Below are 25,778 nucleotides of genomic sequence, written 5' to 3'. Positions count from 1 at the left end.
AGAGAATGGGTAGCAAATATTCCACCCACTCCTTTCCTGTAACAGATTATGGCACCTCTTCCTCTGAGCCTTGGAAGCGCCTGTCAGGCTGTCAGCAGGGTTTGGGCACCCACCACCTGGCTACTTGGAACAGCAGATTTGTCTGTCCTGAGGGCATTTCCATTGGCCACTCCTGTCGAGGGAGGCCTTGGTTCTGTGATGTAAGGAGGGTTCTGATGGAACATATCTTTTCAGAAGGCAACCACATGAATCCGTTTGGGATGGGGCATTGCACAGAGCCTGCCTGGTCCATGAACAGTGTGTGTAGCTTTCTGAAGCTGAGGTCCAGGGCAGGGGGCAACACCTCCCTTCATTGTGAGCAGGAGTGTAGCAGCTGTGCATGGGCTGTGAGAAGTCTTTGTTGTTCCAGGGTCTGGAGCCACTGCCTCTGCTTCATTGTTAGAAGGCCAGAGTACCATCTCAGCCCTGGGTGTCATGCCTCAGATCTAGAACTTGGGTTGGAGGGATTGTCTGAGGTCAGCTCTGTAGGCCCTTGGAACTGCCCTGGGCCTGGGATTTTACAGCCTAGGATGTTGCTATGGGCCAGGCAGGCAAAGAAGCCCGGTGAGGACTGTGGCAAACTGAAAACGGGCTTCCTTCACTTGCGGCCCAGTAACACCAGATCTTATGAATTTTCAGCAAATCGGGATTTTCAAGGTCTGAAATCTGATTTATAAATGTTGATGGCTTGTTTTTTAAAATATCAACCCCCTAGATGAATAAAACATGCCTGATGAAAGAGGAAACCATGATTTGAGCAATACTTACCAGACAAGAGTAATAGTGTGAACCCTAGAACCCAGCTCTTTGGCATTGTAGTCGGCTGCTGTTTCCACAGGCTCCCAAGACTTTGTGCATCTCTGAAAGCGTGGACCTGGGTGTGTACCTTTGCTGAGAGCATGCAGTATTTTATGCACACTTTGAGATGTGCACAGCCTCCCCAGGAGGAAGCAGGACCACAGCGCTCTTCTATGTTAAGAGCAGGTTACGATCCATTTTAGCCCACTGCAGCCATTCCATTTCTGCACAGAAAGCTAGGTCCACACGCTAATTGAACATCTGTCATCAAAACAATATTCTTTGGAAACTTTAAAATACCTCTGTGCCCAGAGATGAACTGTCTGGAAATGTGCATTTTCAACATTCTGAGTACAGGCAATCGAAATTCCATTCCACTCCAACAGGCAGGTTGGCTCCAGGGAGTCTCTGGTGGAGCCGCATCCCTCCGGGACTACCTGGGGACCTCGCGTCCCAGTGAGAAGTGTGGCTGTGCTCGCTGTGAGAATCTACTCTGGAATGTTGTTCAGACTTCTGGCAGGTCAAGTGTTGCTTCAGAAGCAACTTCTGCAGAATCCACTTTAAGTGTGTCATCAAACACAGAAAGTATGTGATTTGTTTTTCTTTTTCTCTCAGGAAGCTGACAGCTGGGAAATTATAGAAGGGCTGAAAATAGGCCAAACCAATGTCCAGAAACCAGACAAACATGAAGGCTTTATGCTGAAGAAAAGAAAATGGCCTTTAAAAGGCTGGCACAAGGTAACAGTTTTATCAGATTCAGGTTGATTGTCTTCATAATATGATATGATACATTGTTATTAGGAGGGACATTAAAAGTATGGGTGTATGTGGGAAAAATAAATTTCAAGGCTTTATCTTAACCATATAGGTTGTCATCTATTATGCCAACTTGAGTCTGAGATCTGTAGTATATGTATGCAATGCAAGGAAAAAATATTTTACATATTTAAAATGTGATTTGTACAAATATATAATAATCTGCTTGTTTCACTTAAGTTAATATGAATGTTTTCATTAAATTCTAAATATGAGATATTTTAAGTGTGTGCATATATTTCATCTGATAGACTTATATATCCCACTATTATTGAGTTAATTCCCTATTGCTAGATCTAGTGGACTTGTCTAATTCTTTCCTCTCTTTATTCTGTGATGAACATCCTTCTACATTTATTCCTGTTTGGTTCCTTAAAGTTCTTATTACCATTGCAGACTAAAATTGGAAAACTGCTAATCCTAGAAGTTTATTTACTGCCCCCAGAAGTGTGTATAATTTAATTCCTCTCTCCCCAACTAGCATCCTTTTTCCATCTCCTAGTTTTGACTATGGAGAAAGTATTTTTATAACATTATTATGATTGTTTGAGTAGCAGGAATTCTAATGCTAAGAAGAAAGTTGCATTCCATTTTCAGGATAGACAACCTAGTGATACACCACGTGGTGATGGACTTATGAGTATCTTCTCTGAAAACACTGGAAGAAAAGTTTATCTACTCGGCCCCTTTGCTGATGGATTTCATCCCATGACAATTATTGGCTTGAGGTGGCTTCCTGTTGGCTTAAAACAATGAGACTATGTATTGTAACTTCCTTGAGGAAACATTTTAAATACTCTAAGTGCAAGACTTAAAAATGAGCAGATGGCAAATGCTGTACCCGATCTTCTGTACAGTGTGCCCTCTCCCTGGTCAGAAACTCTCTCCATGGAACCCATAGTGTTGTCCCAGTGTGAAGGCTCTCTCACCACCATTGTTCTTCCTTGAATTCTGGCCCACTGGTGAGCTTCCTAGGATCACCTTTGCCTTAGATTCTGGACCCTACTACTTTGCATTGTCTCAAATCAGTGGTCTTGCAAATCTGTTTCCTGTGACATCCTACAGGTTATTCCTGCTGAACTTCATTGGTAGGTAGAAAAATAGCAAAAAGTAGTTAGTTAAAGAAAAAATGTTTATATGAATCACTAACTTTAACCATTCAAGCCATTCTTTAAGTGCCATTCAAGCCTTTTGATTGCCTAAGTCATGGGCAATTGAGTAAACATGTTTTTCCCACGGTAGAGCCTCTTTCTTCTTGTACTTCACTTCTTGTCCCTCAGAACCCAGAACAAAGGGATCCCAGTGGCCTTCTGTGAGTTCAGTGCAGGATGTCCCCAGAACAGTTAAGGTTCCTTATAAAAAGCTTTCCAGCAGAGTTAATTTTCCAGCAACAGAAGTACTCCTTGCATCCGTAGAACTAGCGGAAGACAGGAGGCCCCTTGTGTGACTGGATCCTGGGAATGACTCTTCTCTTAGGAATTGCCATGGAAGGGAAATCCATTCAGGCTGCACCTGGAGCATCTTGGGAGAGACAAAAATTGCCAAAAAACTATAATGTCATTGAGAAATAATTTGTAATCTCTTTGACTAATGATGGGAAGCAAGCATTTCGCTAAGTGAAAAGTGAAAATGCACTGTTAAGGCCACTAAACTTTCCAGATAATCACTATTTACAGATTCGGTCCATCGACTTCTTAATGGACAGGAACATTTTCCAGAATTATCCATGATATCTGAGTGAAATTCATGAGTTTAACCTCAGGGTGGACTCATGTAGAGTTCCTCAGTCATTGTGAATCCAGGTTATTCCTCATTTCTCACTCTGAAAAAATGCCCGTGTGGTTTATTCCAAAGATCTTAGTTGCAGGCCCTGAAATTCCTTCCTTGCTAAGAAAAATCATGATGAAAAGCCCCCCTCCTCTTTGAATTATGTGTAAAATAACAACAACAACAACCCTGGTAGGTTATTAGTCATGGAGCTAGAGCTCTGATCTCCTTTAGTGCACTGAGGCCATACATAGACATATTGGATAACTAAATGCCATGAAACTTTAAGCCTACACATGTGAATGTTTTATGTAATTCAAAATGCAGACAGTAACTAGGGGTGTTTGATTCTTGCAGCGGTTTTTTGTCCTGGATAATGGAATGTTAAAGTATTCAAAGGCACCACTTGATGTAAGTAGCTCCCAGGACATGTTTGAAAGATTGATTTAGCATTCTGCTTGAAGTGAGTAAACACTGTCATTGGTCAAGCCTTGTGCCATGGTAACCACCTCTGTGCATGTTTGTGCCTGTAATGCTTAACAAGCTACCAAATCTCCACGTCCCAGAGAGGTGGGATGTATGTTTATGCTCCCAAACAATTGCATGAAGTCTTCGTCTTCCAGTTCTGACATGTGTTATTAAAAAACAAAGCTTAAACCTAAAAGTAACACATTACTAAATGCCCTTTCTTTTTCTTTCTCTTTTTTTTTTTTTTGCTTCAGCTCTCAATAAACTCTGCTTTATGTACTTTTTTTGAGATTTAAAGCAATCTTTGTTCTTCTCAATGTCCTTTCAAAAACTGTCTTTGAGCTTCATTTTATTTCATATATCCTTTTGTCTTGGGAACCCCAAGTAATTAAAATAATTCCAAATTATTTTTAATATACCAAGTAGTTGATTGCATGCAAAACTGGAAAATGCCTTCTTTTTTATCATTGTTGTATAGGGGAAATAACATATTTCAGTGTTGTCCCCGTCTCTGCCATCGGTGTCCTTGACACAAGGTGGCAGCCAGAAGGAATTGGCTGCTCCATGCTCTCTGGTCCCAGCTGCCCAATGCCCTAGCAGCTGTCTTCCAGCTGATTATTCAGGGGTGTTATTTGCTGCAGGTCAGAAAGTGACCACAGTTATTTTAGGAACCACTAAGATGTCTTGGAGGGTGGCGTATATGAACTGTGCAGTCTAGAATTACGAAGAACTCTTCATGCCAAGAGAGGAATAAGATGGATAGTTTCACTTATTGGAGATGTGAAGTCCCTGCAGCTTCACCTGTCCTCAGTTAAAGAACCTTAACCTCAAAGCCTCACTCATTTTCTGTTTATTAAAGATACAAGCTAAAAATTATCTGAAATTCACTTCAGTTCAGTACAGAAATACACCAAGTCGTATATCCTTTGAGCCTACTTACTGATCTTTGCATTTCAGATTCAAAAAGGGAAGGTGCACGGGAGCATAGATGTCGGACTCTCGGTCATGTCAATCAAAAAGAAAGCTCGGAGAATAGACCTGGACACAGAGGAGCACATCTATCATTTGAAGGTGAACTCACTTTGCAGCACTCTCTATGCCATTATCGGGGAAAGTCATTTGCCTACACTAGTGGAGATAGGTTTCACAGTTACATTCTCCTCTTGCTCATTGTTTTAGGTGAAATCCCAGGACTGGTTTGATGCCTGGGTTTCCAAACTGCGCCACCATCGGTTGTATCGGCAGAATGAGATTGTGCGGTCACCAAGAGATGCGGGTTTTCACATATTTCCATCAACCTCCACAGCTGAGTCTTCCCCAGCTGCGAACGTTTCAGTTGTGGATGGGAAGGTATGACTGTGTTCTGGAACCAGCCTGGAAATTGCTTAGAAAATCATGCCAACACACAACTGGCTCACACTGGCAAGAAATGGAAAGAGGAGGTTTGCATTGTGAACCAGCACTCAGAAGACAACAGGTCACCTTGGCATCAAAGCTAATCACAAATAGAGATCAGTCAGAAATATGGACCACCAAGAGCATGAGCAGTTGTTTTTCCTTTCTAACAAATGGACTGCATCCAAATTTATGTGGCTTTGTAGCAATATTAGGAAGTAATTATTTGTTTAATTAGCACCCAGAAATCAAGTGATAATAAGAAAACTTCCAAAATATTTGAAGTGAAACTCACATTCTTGCCTTGAGCTGTACTGTGTGCAGGCCCTAGAGAAATGCCCATGAAATCAATGTAACTGAGCTTCAGAATGTGACAGTAAGGCAAGCAGTAGCCTACTTGAGGGCCCAGACACTGTGCTATGCTAAGCATGGCGATCGATTCATTCCTCTCTAATCTTTCATAGAGCCAAACTTCGGAGGCAGCAACGAATTTGTCTAGAAGTGACAGAACAATTCCAAGATCTGAACCCATATGTCTGTATCCAAAATCAGTGTCGGACTAAGGGGGCCTGGTGTTGGTTGGTTCCTACATTGATGAAAAGCTAGAGGCGTTGCCAGTTTAAAAATCGAGGTTAAGACAACAGACAGGGAGGCAGCTGTTTCTCTCTTTGGTTCGGTCATTAAGTTTCCTGAAATATAGCCACATGGCCTTGCCCAGGGGCACTCCGGCTTCCACCTTGGCACCTGGGCCAGCTGTCAGAAGCTGCTGTCACACGAGTCAAGTTCAAGAACATTCCAGAGAATTCTCTGCTGTTCTGTTTGTTTATACAGAATGTCGATCCTGGTTTTCTTTGCAAAGCATTGAAAACTCTCCTAGGGTCACAAAAAAGACTAACCAAATAAGATTAAAGGAAGCATTACTATATTGTTTTTGTTATTTTTGTAGAAATTACTTAAGCACTTTTTATTAAGTCTCACAAGGCTCTCAAACCTTACATTGTTTCATTCTGGTTGCAGCCATGCCAACGACTACTCAGTTATTTTTCTCCTGGGAATAGTGTTGGGTTCACCCTAATGCCAGCTGGTTCTGAAAGAAAAGGGAACAAGCCAGGGGGTCAGGGACTTAGGACGACTGGGAGCTTACAGATGTTCAGGATGCTCCCAGCTTTCGCTGGGCCTCTCACCACATGGTGAGTTAGTCCAAATAAATGAGAAATGTATCTCATGTGGGTTCTTCAAAATATTAGCTTTTAATTCTTTGGTTCTTTCAGCTTCTATTGGCACAGACTATCAATTTAAAAAAAAAAAAAAAAAAAAACTCCATCCCTTGTGTTATTTATTAAATAACTCGGGGACATCCGAGAAGGGAGAGCTGAAACCAAATCCTCCCCACTGTTTGCTTTGGAATAAGAAAGCCCTTCACCTCCGGTTTTCACAAAGGAGCTATGGGTCCCGTTACAAATGACCTATCTCCATGATCTAACTCACTGAAACATTTCCATTATGTTTATCAAAAGGCGATAAAGAATGAAAAGAGCCTTTTATGACTTTGCTTGCATTCTAAATAGCGGTTATGAGACTCTTGGATGTTAATTGGTCTGTGACCCTGTGTGGGTAATAAATAAGTCTCGGTTTGCTAAGTGTGTGCACCATTCACTTCATAACGACTTAGAAGAGACAGTTGTCGTTGAAAACTAAAGTCCAATATGGGATTTTAAAGTTGCTTCAGCTTCTTGGGGAAAAGTGTCTCTTTTCGCTGAAATGTTTACTACACTCAGCTTAGCAGCCATGTACTTCATACAAGTATTTAATTTCGCATAAAATCCCATTAATGGAACAAAGCCTGATATAAATAATGTCTTGGCAAGACGGTCATTTCTATGTGCTGTCGTTCTCAGTACGTGTTCAGAGCACTGCAAGGCTGCCTGCTGGTGGGTAAGGTATTTAGCAAGCACGTGTGATTGGCAAGTCCTGAGGGTGCTTTTTTGCAAAGGAAAGACCTCCAGTCATCAGTGAAGAGTACAGCGATAAGCACATTTATTGCATCAAATACGACTCGCTGAGAAAGTAGAAGTTATTAGAAATTTGAGGTGGCTGGTCCTTGTGAGCGTGAGACACAGCATACCTGGATGTTGTCCCCTTCATGGAATGGCAGAGATAGTAACTGAATGAGTGTTGCTGTCCATGAGTTTCGACTTCGCTGAGAACATAGCACATCAGTCAAAAGGCTCCTTCCACTTTTTGAGTGTGTCCTTGCTTCTTTTCTTTCTTAATGATGCTTTGAGCATACTTGCATTTTTTAACACTCTTTTAAAATTTTTAATTGCACATATTTATGGGGTGCAGGGTGATAATTTGATTCATATATTCAAAGTGTGAAGATCAAATCAGGTTAGTTACATTTCCATCTCCTTAAACACTTAAAAAAACTTTTTTGAAGACTTGCATTTTTTAGGGGGAAAAGGGTCATTTAAGTGTCCAGTTTCTGCTTCATGCGGCCATGTGGTTCATCTCTGGTTTTTGTTCTTTGCAGATGCAACCAAACAGCTTTCCTTGGCAGTCCCCTTTGCCGTGCAGCAACAGCCTTCCTGCTGCCTGCACGACTGGCCAGAGCAAAGTTGCAGCCTGGTTACAGGACTCGGAAGAAATGGACAGGTGTGCAGAAGGTTAGTTCCTGCCCATTTGGGCTGCAAGAATGGGCAAAAGAAACATGCATAAAACAAAATAAAAAGCAAAAAATGAAAAGATGAATGTGGGTGCTGTGCTTTCACCCCCCTCAAGTGGCCTGACTTTCCTGTTTTTATTTTTAGACACCAGATTCTTCTCCATCCCATGACTCAGCTTCTTATCTCCTTCACGTACCCCCACACAGAGAAGCTTGGGTTTTGCCCTTTGCCTACCTTCTACCCACTTCACCCTTCTTCTTTCATCTCTGTAGGGTTCTCTGTAGCTTCCTCAGCCTCCTGGGAACTCCCACAGAGCAGTACCTCTCAGGAGAGCCCTCCACCCACAGCCCAGGCTCTCCCTTCCACCTCCTGCCTAGGTCATCCACAGCTGCTCTGTCTTGTCCATGGAACAAGTGTCTGTTTCCTGGCAGCCCAGCAAAAAATGGCAAAATTCCAATGCACTGTGTCTTATATCAACAGTGACCTGTTAATGGTGTTCCACTGTGGATCCATTGTTAAATATTCTCAACTAATATGCGATTCCCTCACTCTGCTGTCTCTGAGCCTCTTTATCTCCTCCCTTCTGCTTCCTGGTAATCAACCAGAACACATTGGTCAGGTGGATCCACTGATCATTTCCATTCTTTTTTTTTTTTTTTTTTAATTTTTGACAAGCAGAGTGGACAGTGAGAGAGAGACAGAGAGAAAGGTCTTCCTTTACTGTTGGTTCACCCTCCAATGGCCGCTGCGGCTGGCGCGCTGCGGCCGGTGCACCGCGCGGATCCAAAGCCAGGAACCAGGTGCTTCTCCTGGTCTCCCATGCGGGTGCAGGGCCCAAGGACTTGGGCCATCCTCCACTGCCTTCCCGGGCCACAGCAGAGAGCTGGCCTGGAAGAGGGGCAACCGGGACAGAATCCGGCGCCCCGACCAGGACTAGAACCCGGTGTGCCGGCGCCGCAAGGCGGAGGATTAGCCTAGTGAGCCGCGGCGCCGGCCGATCATTTCCATTCTGAGACGGTTCTGACCTTCAAAACAGAAAAACAAAGGGGATGTAAACCGTATTTATTAAGGTTCAACTGATTTAATTTTAAAAATGATCTTGAGATGATATTGAGCCTAATTATGTTTAAATTTTTTCCCTTACCAAATCATAATGAAAGTAAATATTAAAATAACTTTTTAGTATTCTTCCTTAGAAAAATTAAAATTTGGCAGTCTGTGTTAGTCCTCAACCAAAACCAAGTTTTTTTATTCTACTGGTTTGTAAACTCAGTCTGTACGATTTTTATCATCCCTCTGAAACACCTGTCCCACATGTGATGCTTATGGAAAATGGGATTGAAGAGGGAGTCTGTGTTCATAAACCACGTCTAGCTGACGTCCTGTGAGGAGATTTTCCTTGCGTGTATTCACAAAGCACTCAGACTGTAATTTGAGTACGTTAACTTGCAACCTTACACACACTTGGGCAGGCCCTCCAGCTGACCACATACATTACTGAGAAGACACCCATTTGAGCAACAGGAATGGGCATTGGCTTTGATGCCAAAGGGCCTCAGGCTGGTGGGAGCACGTACCTGTCTCCCTGTCTGCCCCAGCCACCTCAGTGGTCCATCTGTGTGGCCTGGCCCCAGCGTTGGGGGAAAAGCCTCTTTCTCCCCATCCTAACAGCCCCTCCTGTGTCTGTCTGACCTCAGCATGTAGTGTCACAGCTAACTCTTTTCTTGGGGACAGCATTCCTTACTGTTTCACTAGTTCCTGCTCTCTGCCTCCAGACTATAGCTTCTCTCCTATGCCTTGATTTTTTTTTTTTTTTTTTTTTTTTTTTTGCTATGGATAAAGTACTCTTGGTAGGGGGTCCTGTGATTTCTGCCCCAGTCTCAGTCCCGTCTTCTGACCTGCCTGTATCATCAACCTCCTCCTTTAGGCCCCGTGAAGTTTTCTTTTGCCCCCACTGCTCCGCTCCAGCCAGCCTGGCTTGTAGGAGTGATCAAGATTGTCTCTGCTTTCTGCATTAATTATAGTGCCTACAGTTTATTGTGGACCAGACACAAAGCTGAGCACCTGAACTATGAGGGTCTTCAAAAACATTGTGAAAAATATGTATTAGGAAAAAACATGCAAGAATTTCAATTTTTTTCACAAAAAATAAGCTTACCTTTTAATTCTACTTCTCCACAAACTTTCTGAAATACTCTCACTTATGGTTTTGTGTCAATTTCATGTTACTCTTCACAGTGATAACGAACAGGGATTATGTGCCCCAGAATTTTGCAGATTGGGAAACCAAAGCTCAGAGAGATCAAGTCACTTGCCCGTGTTACCCAGCAAGTTCTTGGCAGAGCTGTAGGGCCAACCCAGGCCAACTTGATTCTAATAACTCTGCTCATTATCTTGGCGATAACAAGCATGCTCATAATTTTTTTCAGAAATTGTTTTTTAAAATGTTTTGTTTACTTTCATCTGCTTGAAAGGCATAGTGGCAGAGAGAGAGAGAGACAGACAGAGATCTTCCATCCACTGATTCACTCCTCAAATTCCCAGAGCATTCTGGATTGAGCCCAGCCACAGCCAGGAGCCTGGAATTCCACCTGTGTCTCCCATGTGGGAGACAGGGGCCTAAGCACCTGAGCTGCTGCCTCCAAGGATGTGTGTGCAGGAAGCTGGATGGGAAATGGAGTAACAGGGACTCGAACCAGCACTCTGAGAGGGGATGCAGGCATCCCAACTCCCAGTGCCACAATGCCCACTCCTCAAAATTGGACCCAAAACCTGTGTCAGTGATGCTAGTGGTGGCACTGATGATGTTGGCCACAGTGGTGGCATGGTGGTAGCAATGATAATGGGGATAGAAGTGGTCATAATGGTACCAGTTAATAGATTTGGGGTGTTTCCTGTATCTCAGGCATGATTCTAGGTGTTTTATATGCATTAACTCATTCTTCCTCTCAGCTTCATTTTGCAGATGAGAAAACTTCAGTACTGAGAAGTTAGCTCAGTTGGCCAAGTTCACCCGACCAGCTGGGTGTCAAACTCTGGCATGCTGAGTCCAGAACCTGCGTGACACAACGTCACGCTGCCATCCCAGCCCGCGTCTTCCCCAGCAGGGGGCCCAGCTCCATGACTTCCTTGTTTCTGTCAGTACTGCTTCCATAGCTGCCCTTGAGACCTCAAGGTCATCCTTGGCCCGCCCTCCGTCCCTGCTTCTCCAGCCCAGACTGAGCTCTGTAGTTGCTTTGACAACACCCCACCCTGCTTTTCCTTTCCACCTTCTCTCTCCTTTCCTTGAATTCCATTCCTGTTCTGACTCAGCATCACCGTGTTCCTCGTCCCTGGGCGGCCCCTCAGCCTCCTGACTTGTCCACCCACCCTCCATCCCTGGTTCTTTTGGTTCTTCCCTCTCAGAGGCTCATGGGAACCCACCACTCTTGGAGGTGCTGCTGACCTTGGGCCAGGACTTTGTTGCTCTCACCCACAGCGTTGCTACTGCCCCTACTTGGCCAACGAGGAAAGTGAAATGCGTGGAGTTCAGGCATTTGCCCCAGATGATAGAGCTGCCCTGGTGGAGACATTGGGATGCCAGCCAACCCACATTTGACTAACCCGGAAGCCAAATCTTTGTCCACTGCATAATGCTCCCTCAAGGCTGTTAGCTCTTAAAATACCGTTTATGCAAAAATCCCTTCTGTGGTACTCTGTGGCTCTGGGGCTTTCGTCCAAACTGTTTAGCATAGCATTTAGCAACTTGCACATTCAGCTTTTCTGGCCCTAAATGCCCTTTCAACCTTGCTATTTCATGAACATATTTGCATGTTCCTACCTTGATGCCTTTGGACATTTTTCTCTTCACAACGTGCAATGCCTCCTCTACCCTTCTCTGCCTTCCTATTTTCCTGAATCCAGAGATAATTGCAGTCTCATTTAAGGGTCCTCTGGTGACTTTAAAGCACAGTCACTCCCCCTTCCCTAATCTCGTTTTGTCCATTTTGATCATTTGTCATAGAGGTCCCTAATAATGAGATTGGCTGTGTTTCCAACGTAATAACATTTCTTGGTTGACTTCATCAGTTGCATTGGAAAAGATGTAACAGTGTCTCATGCTCATGGGATGGCTGATTTATACTTGTCATTGTTTAAGAGGCTGGCCACTCATGGATCTGGACTTAGCAGTATAGATCTTCTCAAGTATATCAAGGAACGGCTTGACACTTAGAGCATATTTTCCCCCATCGAGATAAAATGTAAAGTTAGTATCATAGAGTGGACATGTAGCCTAGCAATTAACCGCTGGTTATGATGTCTGTGTTCCACATTCCAGCACCTGGCTTTTTAAAAAAAAATATATATATATTTGTTTATTTTAAAGGCAGAGTTACAGGGAGAGTGGGAGATAGAGAGAGATCTTCCATCTACTAGTTCACTCCCCAAATAGCCACAATAGCCAGGGTTGGGCCCGGCTGAAGCCAGGAGCCAGGAACGAGTTCCAGGTCTCCCACATGGGTGGCAGGGGCCCAAGTACTCGGGCCATGTTCTGCTTCTTTTCCCAGGCCATTAGCAGGAAGCTGAATTGGAAGTGCAGCAGTCAGGACAAGAACTGTTACCCGTATGGGATACTAGTATCACAGGTTGCAGCTTTACCCGCTACTCCACAATGCCAGCCACTATACTTTTAGTTTTTGTTCTTAAAGATTTATTTACTTATTTGAAAGACGGGGTTACAGAGAGAGAAGAAGAGACAGAGAGTGAGATCTTGGCTTCTGCTGGTTTACTCCCCAAATGGCCACAACAACCTAGCTAGGCCAAGCTGAAGCCAGCAGTCTCCTGTGTGTGTACAGAGGTGCCAAGGACTTGGTCCATCTTCCGCTGCTTTCACAGGTGCATTAGCAGGGAACTGGATCAGAAGTGGATGCCGGCACTGCAGACCGCACATGACGTGCTGTACCACAGTGCTGGCCCCCACTATGCTTTCTTGATGTAATTTTTCCTTCTCCCAGATTCTAAAATTAGATTTAATCTTAATTTAATGAAATCAAGAGTGTTTTTATCTTTGGGATGTCTTTGTTATCTATACGCAGCTCGATGCTTAGGCCAGCATTGGAATCCTGCCCAGGATTTGATCTCATCTGTGCTGTCAAGGACAGAAGTGGTGAGGAAAGGAGAGGCCTGGCCCACATCAAAGCTCTGGCAGGATGACATGGTGGGATCAATACTCAAAGACCATTTCTGGTTTTCATAGAGATTTCCCCCCCACCCCCAGCGTCTCAGCAGATAGGTGGAAGGGGCAGATAGTGTGATGAGCATTTCACAGGTGAGGAATCTGCCGCTGGAGGATGTAAAGTACAACATCACCTCTGCACCCTTAGCTTGAAGGTTTTGGCTTTGAACTGAACGGATCCACGAAGTTCTGTTTCCAAAGAGTGCATATTGTTTTGATGTGTTGAAGCCCTAGTCCTAGATTTTAATCCTACCTACATAGCACTATTTAGAACAATTACAATTATTAAGAAGTATGAATGTAATATGTACTAGACAGAAAGCTTGGTAGATAAGTGATTTTAGATAAAATCCCTTATGGTGTAGTTTTGTTCCTGGAAGTGTGCCCCTTTCTAGCCAGCTCCTTTCTCCTTTCTCTCTAATGCTTTCCTTCATTCTTTGTACTGCCGTTCGCCCTGATTGCTTATCTTTTATTCTCTACATTCCCTACCCTTCCAAGACACCTTACCAAGAGGTACTGCCTCTCCTGAGGGTAGAAGGTACTGACCTGGTCGGTATGGTGGTATCAGGCATTTGCGTTTGTAGGTTTCACCCAGCACCTCCACTGGTGGGGGAACCTAAAGGCCATTGGTGATGAAGAGATCCCTGAAAGACAGCGGCAGCTCTTGGATCAGGGTTCCATCCTGCGGCAGGTGCTGCCGAGAGGAGGGGCCTAGGTGCATCCTGGGTGCTGCCCTGTTCTCCATGGAGTGTGCTGAGATTCTGAGTCTTAAATAAAGACCTTCCTAGGATCAACTCCTCTCTGTTACTTTACATCCAACCCCAGAGTCAAAAATCTCCTTCAAACAGCTGCCTACTTACCTTATCGTAGCCATATTTAGCAGCTGTATTTGACTGGCTCTACCATATATGATGAGTCTTTAAAAAGTTTATGCGTGGGAGCAGACATTCCACCTAGCAGCTTAAATGCCTACATCCCACACTAGAGGACCTGGGTTTGATTCCTGGCCCCAGCTCCTGACTCCAGCTTCCTGCCATTGGAGACCCTCAGAGGCAGCTCAAGTAATTGAGATCCTGCCACCCACATGGGAGAACTGGAGGGAGTTAGTGGCTGCTGGCTTTGGCCTTGACCCAGTCTATCTCTCTCTGTGTGCGTCTCTTCCACTAATACTTAAAATATTTGTAAAAGTTCATTTCAAAAAAACTATGCATGGCCGGCGCTGTGGCTCACTAGGCTAATCCTCCACCTGCGGCGCCGGCACACCGGGTTCTAGTCCTGGTTGGGGCGCCGGATTCTGTCCTGGTTGCCCCTCGTCCAGGCCAACTCTCTGCTGTGGCCAGGGAGTGCAGTGGAGAATGGCCCAAGTGCTTGGGCCCTGCACCCCATGGGAGACCAGGATAAGTACCTGGCTCCTGCCATCGGATCAGCGCGGTGCGCCGGCCGCAGTGCGCTGGCCGCGGCAGCCATTGGAGGGTGAACCAACAGCAAAGGAAGACCTTTCTCTCTGTCTCTCTCTCTCACTGTCCACTCTGCCTTTCAAAAAAAATTAAAATTAAAATTAAAATTAAAAAAAAAACTATGCATGGATTTCAAAATTTTTGGACCAAAATAAACTTATCTTTTAATTCCATTTTACAGGATCCTTTGAAAGTACCCTTGCACATAACAATTTTCAATCTTTGAAATTTGATGAGAAGCATAGATGATATAAATGGAACTTTCAGCAACTGACCCCAAAAAATAAGAACAGCCACTTTATAATTCAACAAGAACTTAGGGATGTGCCTTGTTGTGATCTGTTCATAAACAGGACACTTGCAAATATCAAGTGCCTGGAAGACAAATTCCAAATGTTTAGTCATTGAATAAGTAATACTGATAACTCAGCACTCTTGACTGTTGAATTTCACAAACTAAAAGTTGGTTTCTTTAAAAAGTGATATTTCATTATGTAAATTATAAAAATTCTTTCTTGGTCCAAATACACCAAAAATTTATAGTAAATGTCACTTCTGCATTTCCAAGACTAATTCACACAGATTGAGTTTGATACTTAGGTGGTGCTGATTCTGCTGGAGCAGGAAGCACTTTGAAAATCTTTGCATTAGTATAATGTCTAATAGATTTTAAAGAAACAATTGCAACATTGTTAGTGAGCTGAGTTATAGAGAATTATGTTTGATTTTGTATTCCATCCTCTTTTTTTTCCAAATGTGACTTCAACTCCATCCAAATCCCAGGCAACCATGTTGTTAACCATTTTAGAGCAGGGTCTTAAGCATCAGGCCACAGGACGTGAACACGTCATTACCTGTGCTTTCCCAGATGACAAGCAGCAGAGCAGGAAAGTGATCTCGCGCACTTGGACTGAGATTTTCATGGCTTCTACATTGGCACCTGTAAATTTATAAAAGTGAGCTTTGAAATCATCCAGCTACCAGTGGGGCCTTAGTTCTAAAGAGGAGAAAGGCCCGTTTGATTTGCTAGTGTACATCGGCATATAAACACGGATCTGCCTGATCACGTTTGCTACAATTTGGGCCAACTCTCCTTGCTTACCATCACCACCACTCTCTGCCCAATTCTGAACATAGTTTTATTTCTGATTTTTATTAGATCTTGCACACTGCCAGTCAAACCTCGTGGAACTTAGCAAACTCCTGCAAAATTTGGAAATACTACAGAGAACTCAGTCGGCACCTAACTTCACCGACATGCAGGTAAACATATTACTGTTACTGGTAAAAGGACTGAGATATTAATTTATACTCTTTACCGCATTGTTCTGTGAATATATACGGTAAGGTTTAAAGGAAAATAGTATACACTAGTTTATTTTCTGGAGCCTTAATACTTTTGAATCTCAGTGTTATTGTGTTCATTCAGATGGCTGTTCTTAAATGTTTTACATTTTTAAATACTAACTAGAAAAAATATATATGTGATTCATTCTTTGAGGTTTATCTTACATTAGAAATGGTTTGAAAATATAATTTAGATACTCTCAGAATGACTAATTATTTTCCCGTAGACAAAAAATGCTAAAGATCTCTAATCCTAATTTAATTTTTTAAATGAGAACAATATCTTCCATAAATAAGTCCTGTTCTACTTTTAATCCTCACCCTGCGTCTGATGTGCTTTCTCTCCTGGCCTGCATATGTGACAAGGAGTCTTTACTAACTGCTGTGCTCTCTGGGTCTTAACCTGTGTCACCTGTGTTAACTTAATAATACTTTGTTGCTTTTAACTATTTGTGTAATGTAGGCTAACTGTGTAGATATTTCAAAGAAAGACAAGCGGGTCACAAGACGATGGAGAACAAAAAGTGTCAGCAAAGATACAAAAATACAACTACAGGTACAGATTTTACTTTTCCTTCCTTCTCATTTTTATATTCTCTTAAAGCAATAGTTGCATATACCAGTTCATGGGAGTTAAATTGAGGAAGCAGCTTTAATTGCTTTAAAGTCAATGCTTTTGAAACTGACTTATCTAAAATAGTGGGAAATCTAGTCATTTTTCTTACTCTGGCATAAGTGGAAAGAATTTGAATGCTAAAATTATATGACATTACTGAAAAGTGGTATTTTTCATGTCAGTTATGACTTCTGAAACTTCACATATCTAGCAAAAAGTAGCCTTAAAAATCTAAAGATCTAGTATGATGAGATAGATGAGCATAAATTTATATATATATCAGATCTTAAAAGAACCTTTTATTGTGTCAACATTGTCTGAATTTCTAGGAGCGTATAATGAATTAGAAATGAACCCAAGTTCTAGTCTCATCATTGTTTTCTGGCTATAAAGATTTTTGTGTATTTCTGTTAAATTTGCTGGGCTTCCCTAAGCCCCCAGGTGAAATGATGGGGTTAATTTAATGAGATCTGAATTCTCTTTCAACTCTAAAATTCTATGATTCTACAAAACAAAAAAGGTATTTGGGTGTGGGGAGCAAACCGGACTAGACTGTTACTGGAATTAAGACTTATTCTATGCATCTGCTCTCCCACAATATGGCGCTGGGAGAGAAGTAAACAGCTTCCGCACAGCTGCCTCCAGTTCAACCAATTAACTGTAGGACTTGCTCCTGATTGGAGAGCAGCGTACTCGGCGTGTGGGCAGCCGAGTTGGGATTGGCAGAGAAGGACTATAAAGGAGGAGAGAGACGGCATGCACCAGGAACATCTATGGGGAACATCTAAGGGAACCCGTGCAGCCCCCGAGAAAGCCGGCCGGCGGTGTGCCGCTCCCCTGCGGAAGTGGGGAATGTGGCCAGGGGGAACTGCCCTTCCACGGAGGTGGAAGGGATAGTAGCCAACCCGGGAAGAACCAGCAGCAAACCCGGGGAGGGCCGAGCAGACGAAAGAACAGCGCAGGGTCCCGTGTCGTTCCTCCACGAAGAGGGGGAGCGACATTTGGGCAGCAATAGTCACTTTAAAATGAGAACTGAAGTCTTAATAACTCATGATAAATTTACTTTGATAAATATATTTGATATAGTTTTAAATTTTTAAAGAAAGACCATCTTAGGTTATTGTATTACAGTGATACAAAATATGGTAAATGCCTAAAACTTCTTAGGTCATAATAGTATTATTTTCACATCTTTAAACTACATTCACTACTGTTCTCATCCTAGCTATTTATTATGAAGGACCCTTGCCCTACACAGTCAAAATTAGATTTATGATTTGGCTGTTTTTAAGCTAAAATATATCCACTTATATTCTAACAAAGGCATAAGAAACTGCTTTTCAGAATTCTGCAATGTCTTCTAAGTTAACAAAATAATTCTCTAATTCTAACTGCATTAATAACACTTTGTATTGTAATTCTGAGTATGTTATTAACAAATTTTTGCTTTTCTTGCTAATCTGATGTAGTTAAAAATAATTCTTCACAAACTTAAAGACCTATTTTTTATTTAGAATGTCCATATTCAGTGAATATGATTCCTTGTGTTTATTTGTTCAGTATGTTTTTGTGTGCTTTCCTGACCATAAAAATAATGCTATAAGGACAAATGCCCCAAATGATTTCACAAGAAAACTATGTAAAATAGCTTTTGGCTATTCTATTTGTTTTGAGCTTGAGATTGTCTAATTGTGTATGTGTGTGTGTGTGTGTGTTTAAGCATGAATTCTATGGTTATCAAAGCTAGCAATAATAAAAAAGAACCATTTTAATAGATAAAAGAACCAGCTCCACAAATAAAACAATTGAAGAAGGCCAGCACCATCAGATATTATTTCAGTCTTGTGTTTTTTGAGGTGAGCCACTGAGCGGATTCCCGTTCATGCTGTTGTCTTGTGTGGTTTGGTTCTCAGTGAGTCTCAGCACAGGACCCCCTGGCTCCCTATTATGGCCAGAAAGCCACCGTGGTCCCATATTACTCAGTTGTATCTGATGGAAGCAAAATGCAAGTGTGAATGCCCCTCTAGTCACAAGCTGTGCTTTTAAATGTATAGAGAGGTTGTAAAGATTTTTCTGGATCACTGCAAGAAAGTGTTCAAGAGGCAGGAAAATCTTCTTTCACACTCATTTGTTTTTAAATTTTAAACATTTATCCTGTTGTGCTTTCTTTTTTCACCAAAGAATAACAAGAGGCCCTTGTAATCCTTATAATTCTTTATCAAATTTATTTATTTATTTAATTTTGGATCAATGTGTTACACGTTTTTAGGAATACAGTACATTTCTACACATGTACACAGCAGAAATCTACCAGAGCAGGCAACCAACCTTTCCATTTCCTTGCCTTCTTTGGCTGGTTTGTTTTTGGAGCCTGCCAGTTCCTGTCTTCTGGCTCTTTATACACAATATGATACAGCACTGGGCACCTTGGTGACAGCACTGAGCTGCAAAAATGCCAGCGTCCTCTGCATTCACCCCGTTACGTTTTGGAACCCATTATCCAAACTTTCCCCCTCCTCTTCCCTTCCCAATTTCAGGTAACCACTATTTTATTATTTTTTAATATGTATTTATTTATTTGAAAGAGTTACAGGGAAGGAGAGCCAGAGAAAGAGAGAGCTATCTTCCATACACTGGTTCACTCCCCAAATAGACACAATGTCCAGGGCTGGGCCGGGCTGAAGCCAGGAGCCAGAAGCTGCTACTGGCTTTTATAGTATATAAAAATGCTACTGACTTGGGGAGTTGATTTTACATTATACAACTTTATTGAATTTATTTATCAGCTCAAATATTTTCTTGGTGATGTCTTTTTTTTTTTAAGTATTTTATTTAGTTAGTTGAGAGATAGAGTTACAGACAGTGCAAGGGAGAGACAGAGAGAAAGGTCTTCCATCCACTGGTTCATTCCCCAAATGGCCGCAACAGCCAGAGCTGCACCAATCCAAAGCCAGGAGCCAGGAGCTCTTACCAGGTCTCCCACGTGGGTGCAGGGGCCCAAGCACTTGGGCCATCTTCTACTGCTTTCCCAGGCCATAGCAGAGCTAGATCAGAAGAAAAGCAGCCAGGACTTGAACTGGCACCCACATGAGATGCCAGTGCTGCAAGCAGAGGCTTATCCCACTATGCCACAGCACCAGCTCCTTGGTGAAGTCTTTAAGTCTCTGTGTAGAATCATGTCATCTGCAAACAGAAATGGTTTGACTTCCTCCTTTCCTCGTTGCATACTTTCGTTTCTCTTGCTTAATTCCTTTGGCTAAAACTTTCAGTACCATACTGAATAAGAGCAGAGTTAGTGGACATCCTTGTCTGGCTCCAGATCTTTTTTTTTTTTTTTTTTTTTTTTTTTTTGACAGGCAGAGTGGACAGTGAGAGAGAGAGACAGAGAGAAAGGTCTTCCTTTGCCGTTGGTTCACCCTCCAATGGCCGCCGCTGCAGCCGGCGCACCGCGCTGATCCGATGGCAGGAGCCAGGATCCAGGTGCTTTTCCTGGTCTCCCATGGGGTGCAGGGCCCAAGCACCTGGGCCATCCTCCACTGCACTCCCTGGCCATAGCAGAGAGCTGGCCTGGAAGAGGGGCAACCGGGACAGAATCCGGCGCCCTGACCGGGACTAGAACCCGGTGTGCCGGCGCCGTGGCTCCAGATCTTAAAGGAAATGCTTTCAACTTTTCCTCATTCAATATGATGTTGTCTGTGGGTTTGTCATATATTGCCTTTATTATGTTGAAATATGTTTTTCTATAAATAATTTGTTCAAGGCTTTATCATGAATGGGTGTTGAATCGTATCAAATGCTTTTTCTGCATCTATTGAGATGATCATGTGATTTTTAGTCATTCTGTTGATGTGATGTATTACGTTTATTGATTTGTTTTTTTAATTCTTGTTTGGGTGTTTTTGAAAGAAATTGAAATCACCTCATCCCCACACTCAAAGAAAACTTTGCCTTCCCAAAATTTAGCTTCAAATTCAAGTAGAAAACAAATAGACTTTGGGGTGGCAGTAAATTTTCAGTCACTCCCAGAGAAACTCCACCTCTTCTTGATCGAAAGCAAATAGTGTTGTAGGGTAAATGCTGCAGAATTTGAATCTTTTCTGAGTACCCAAACCCACAGGTCTTCCAGGAGCCCTTCTGATGTTCTTCCTCTGTTATTTGGAAGTTACTTGAAGTTCCTCCCACAGGCACACTTGCTAGGGAGGGTGACCATGACGAACATAATAATGTTTCCTCAGCAGTATTATATTTATAGAAAAACATAACGTTTATTTATACTATAATGAATTAAACATACCAACTACAGTCTCCCACCCCAGTTCTCACTTCTCCTCCTATTTTAAATGTTTGACTGTAGGATTTCTGTGTAATGATGCCAACTATTTATTTTGAGCATGCAATTGTCTCAGTATTTAAATTGCTTTCCCTGATGATCAGTGCGGTAGCCAATTTAAGAAGCTCTCGAGTTATGACAGCTCATTTCCCACCCCCCTGTTGTAAATTTTAGCGAACCAGCCAGTTGTGATGGACCCAGACTGGTGGTGGGGGTGATCATTACTGCTCTTCCTACTGAGGTTGTATTGCTGAACTTTACATTCAGCCTTCTGTGATAATTGTCATCTTGAAATGATTATAAAATAAATCATTTTAAAAATAGATCTCAGCGAAGTTTCCTGGATGTTTCTTGGTTTATTCTTGCATTGATTAGATTGTGCTATGGATTTAAATGTAAACGTAGAATTCTGGACCTGCACACGTCAGTGTTGTTAGTTCTAATAAGATTCTCAGTATCATTATGCAGTAAGTTTGTTCTCTAAATAAGGTAGAGGAGGACAAGAAGGGAATGATTTTTAAAGGTTTGCTGTTGAAGAAAGAGCTGTTAGATTTCTTATACTGCTGATAGCATGACTTACATTCGAGACCCCTAAATATTGGGGGAGGTAAGGAAAAACAGATAGACCGGACAGATAAGTGATCTGATATCATTCACGTGTAGCTGTCCTAGATCTCAAAGTTGCTCAGATTATACTAAAGGGTAGAAGAAAATTCTCATTTTCACCACACTGAAGAGAAAGGAAATTTGTATAGAAAGCATTTTGTGGTAAATTATGTATATGTGTGTGCAACAAACATATACATAGATTAATATAGACTTGTGAAGATAAGAGAAAAATATGAATGTAATTCAGAAATTTTAAGGAGAATTAGAGATATAACCATTTTCAGTATATTTCAATTTTTCTAAAAAAACTAAAGCAGTCATGATTTTCTTTTTATTCTAGAATATTAAGTGATTCTAAGAAAGTATGTCTCAATTCAGTTGGAAATGAAATCATTGGTCACAGCCTTTTTACAAGTCTGGATCTTTTAGGGGCAGGCAAAATGGAGTGCTTGGAAGGAAATATCATTATCTCATATTCCAACCCATGAAAAAGCGAGGAAAAATATGGAAGAAAGTTCTAGAATTCTTCTACTGGCATAGGGTGCACATCAGTAAATGAATTTCACCCACTTGTGGTTTTCCATAGTTGATTTTTATGGGCATTGTTCCATGATAGGTATTCTGTTGTGGTTTTTTTTTTTTTTCCTTGTCCTAAAATGGACTGGCTTCCTCCTTGGAAAATCCTCTAACTTGAAAATCCCAACAGTATACCTAATATTGAGTCCAAATGAGCAAGGTTTATAGTCGGGGATTGACTGGGGAATACCAGAATCCTGGTACCCATCCCTCTGCTATTTTACTTCCCGATTAAAAATTGTGCCTGGCCAACAGGAGGCTCTTCTTGCAGCCTGTTTATCTTAGCCTTCATGCACCATTTAATCAGTTTCCCTGAACCTATTTTTTTCTTTACTATCATTAACTGAATAAGTTTCGACTTCATGTAACATTACAACATGACATCACATGAATAAAACGGTATGCACATTTATCTTACCTTAAAGTCACAGGCTAGTCACCAGTTCTTAATTTTCCATTTCCTTTTGGGGTGGGGGTTATAGTCAGCAAATAGACAGATATCCGAGCGATTTAAAATGAGAACAGCAAACGTTTCTCACAGCACAAATGCCCTTTAGAGCTCTTTGCAAAAATTTTTTGCTACAATTTTTTTTTTAAAAGTCAACTTCAGTTAAAAAAATCTCCCTCTCTCTTTCTGATTATCTTTCATCCTTCCATATCCCATCCTCCCCCTCCCCCACCCCACGTTTCCTCCCCTTTCTCTTCTCCCATTCACTGTCAGGAAGGGCCACCTGCGAAAGGCCAGTTCAGCACAACTCGGCGCCGACAGAGGCTAGCAGCAGCAGTGGCTACAACAGTGAGTGCATTTCAATCTCAAGTGCAAGTTTAATAAGAATGAGAAACTGTGTGCCAGGGTAACCTCCCCTATGCTGATGGTGTCACTCGTGTGCAGTGGCATCAACGAGAGCCCACTCGGGTCGGCATAGCTTTCGCATGTTCTCTGGCTGTCTTTGCATGGCAGGAGTCCAGCACAGGTATTTGTTGGTACAATGGAGAATATTACATAATCAGTGTGAGAAATAACTTAAGTTTGCAAAACTGAGTATAGCACCGTGTAGTGTGGAATTTTCTTAAATGATATTGTTGGTTTTTATTTTTATTTTTATTTTATTTATCTTTTTTGCCATACTGATGTTGGAACCTATGCTAACTGATTTCTGTTTTTCTGAGAAAAGTCATGTTACTACAGACATAAATTGTGCTTTTTTTTGTAGCAATGTGACTATTTGAAAAGGATGTGAGAATAAAGAAATGAGAGGGTAAGAAAAGGTGAATTTTGATGTCATCTCTAAATGGCTACCCAAATTACTTAGCAAGAGAAAATTGTTTTCCAGAAAGAATATTGTCATAAAAATCGGCAAATACAGTGTGGAAATTAAAAAAAAAAAAAAAATGAACTGAGTGAGATGGTATTTAATCCATATCTAGAGTTTTTTTTTTTTTCTTAACAGAAAAATAGGATGAATATAAGGAGAGTAGAGGCCATACTGAGGTAGATAAGGCAAATAGTAGTAAATTGCCCATGTCAAATTTTCAATATAATATGTGAACACTAGACCCCTGCTGGGTAAAAATAAATCAGTATTTGATTATTTATGAAATCCCATGGACTTTTTAAATAAAGATTAATTTATTTATTTGAAAGTCAAAATTAGAGACAGAGAGAGAGGGAGAGATTGAGATTGAGATTGAGATTCCTTCTGCTGGTTCACTCCCCCAGATGGCTGAAACAGCCAGGATGGGCCAAGCGGAAGCCAGGAGCTTCAGATGGGTTGCTGAGGCCGAGCACCTGGACTGTCCTCTACTGTTCTCCCAGGCCCTTAGCAGGGAACTAGAGAGGAAGTAGAGCAGCTCCAACACACACCAGCATCCACGAGGCCACTGCATCGACCCCAAAGTCCTATGAACTTTTTAAAATACAGATTGTTAAACTTACAGCAATCATGGACCTTAGTTTTTTGACTATTTGATAATATTTCCTGAATTCATAAAGTTTTGCTGTAGCTAAAGGTATATTTTAAGACTAGAATTTCTGAAAACTATGAAAAGGTTTTGGTTGCATCATAGGATAGGTACTAGTGCAAGGACTGTTGGCTTTTTCCTTCATGATAAGTAACTGATTCTTGCTTGATTTCTAAATGTCTAGCTGAATTGTTTTAGAAACCAAATTGTTTCTGATTATAAAGTGAACCAGTGACTGGGAATTTATTAGGGACCTGACTCTTAAACGTAGTTTTGTGAACATTTGAACAAAAATGGAAATTGCTTTCATGGTCAGTGATTCAAGTGCAAATGAATTAGGTCCTCAGCACTGATGCAGTACCAGGTTCTGACAGTAGATATGTACATAAGCAGGTAGACAACTCTTAAACATGATTTTTCATTTGTAAAATTAAGAAATCCAAATGATTATTAGCAACAGAATGGTGTTTCAGTCTGGAAAGGAAAGCTCAACCACCTGTGAAAATAGTAATGTTTCCTTAAATACTTTGCTTCTAAAATGGCATGCAGGGAAGTGATTGCATTTCTCCTGTGTTCATTTTTAAATTGCAGATACATACAGTGAATATAATAAAGCCAAGATTAATTCCTATTTGAATACAATAGGTATATGTTTTAAAAATTGGGAATACTCCAAGAAGGAAAAAAACTTGTAAACAGGAAAACATTCGTGCCCACCTCTCAAAGTACCTGTGACCATAAAAGTTATATGAAAAACATAGATGCATCTCATGAGAAAAGCTACTGGGCATCGTTTGGTAATATATTCAGGAATAAATGGTTGGGGGATGGGTGGCTATGCTAAACCTTCCATTATCTGTAACTTTGACTCCGCACTGAAACAGCCATTGATCAGGACGCTGAGCCGGCCCCCTCCACCCACATCCTGGGACCTGGCCTTGACGACTCAGTTCCCTGTTTCTTTTTGTGCAGTGGTTCTTAATTCCCAGCCCTTCCTCTTGCCCGGTGCATTTTGGGCCTATCCCATATGGCTAGGTGCCTTTTTACCTAAAATCCATCCCTTGTTTTCTTCTCCTGCTCAGGTACCTGGGCTAGCGTGACAGCCAGACCCAACAGAACAGGAGGTTGGGAAAAGAGAAATTGAGCTCTCTCCCCATAGAAGAACACTGAGAGTCCCAAAGCAGTTATTTCCGTCAAAGGACCCTTAATGCACAACTGCAGAATACTAGGAGCCGGAGACCTGTCACACTGCCTTGACATGTTCTACAAGCTTAGCATTTATCATAGACCTACTTCCATTCTTTCCTTTTTACTCTTGCTAAATTAAGTGCCAGCTGCTCCACGCTCAGATCATTTCTCCCTTGACTTCTTCACGAATGAGTGCTAGGGGCATCCCCTAACAGTCCCATTCTAAACTGCAGTTATTGGTTCTGGAATATTCCAGGGTTGGGCTTCCTCATGGCCTTAGGACTTCAAGGATACCTTGGTCTTCTCTCCTGAGCAGGGTAGAAAGGCCCAAATCTGGCATTGAGGGTTCTCAGGTATAAACATGGAGACGCTGTAGACAACTCCCACCCCACCATCACCAACAGAGAAATGAGTTCGCACTTAAAATTTGAATCCCCTAGTACGCAAATTAAGAAACAAGAATCTGAATGAATAAGCCCTGAAGCTGAAGAGGCATTCGATTAGAGTTAGATGAATTCACCCGGTTTGT

The 25,778-nt window shown here is 41.9% G+C and overlaps 1 protein-coding gene across 24 annotated transcripts in view; it reads left to right on the top strand.

Annotated features, from left to right (window-relative positions):
* OSBPL6 (oxysterol binding protein like 6) overlaps positions 1-25,778 on the top strand; it is a 218,780-nt gene that overhangs the window by 150,937 nt on the left and 42,065 nt on the right. For 8 of the 24 annotated variants that reach the window (XM_070070615.1, XM_070070605.1, XM_070070616.1 and 5 more), the window contains 6 exons: positions 1,453-1,575; positions 3,778-3,831; positions 4,846-4,959; positions 5,068-5,238; positions 7,817-7,949; positions 15,781-15,884. In XM_070070615.1, the coding sequence (XP_069926716.1) occupies positions 1,453-1,575; positions 3,778-3,831; positions 4,846-4,959; positions 5,068-5,238; positions 7,817-7,949; positions 15,781-15,884 (699 nt within the window). Of the gene's footprint in view, positions 1-1,452; positions 1,576-3,777; positions 3,832-4,845; positions 4,960-5,067; positions 5,239-7,816; positions 7,950-15,780; positions 15,885-16,431; positions 16,525-22,820; positions 22,896-25,778 lie in introns of all 24 variants that reach the window. The other 16 variants (XM_051848455.2, XM_017342957.3, XM_070070603.1 and 13 more) reach the window with 3 other exon arrangements.

Source organism: Oryctolagus cuniculus, chromosome 3 (genome assembly GCF_964237555.1).
Source record: "Oryctolagus cuniculus chromosome 3, mOryCun1.1, whole genome shotgun sequence".
Lineage (NCBI taxonomy): Eukaryota > Metazoa > Chordata > Mammalia > Lagomorpha > Leporidae > Oryctolagus > Oryctolagus cuniculus.
This window is presented reverse-complemented; position numbering and strand designations above follow the sequence as displayed.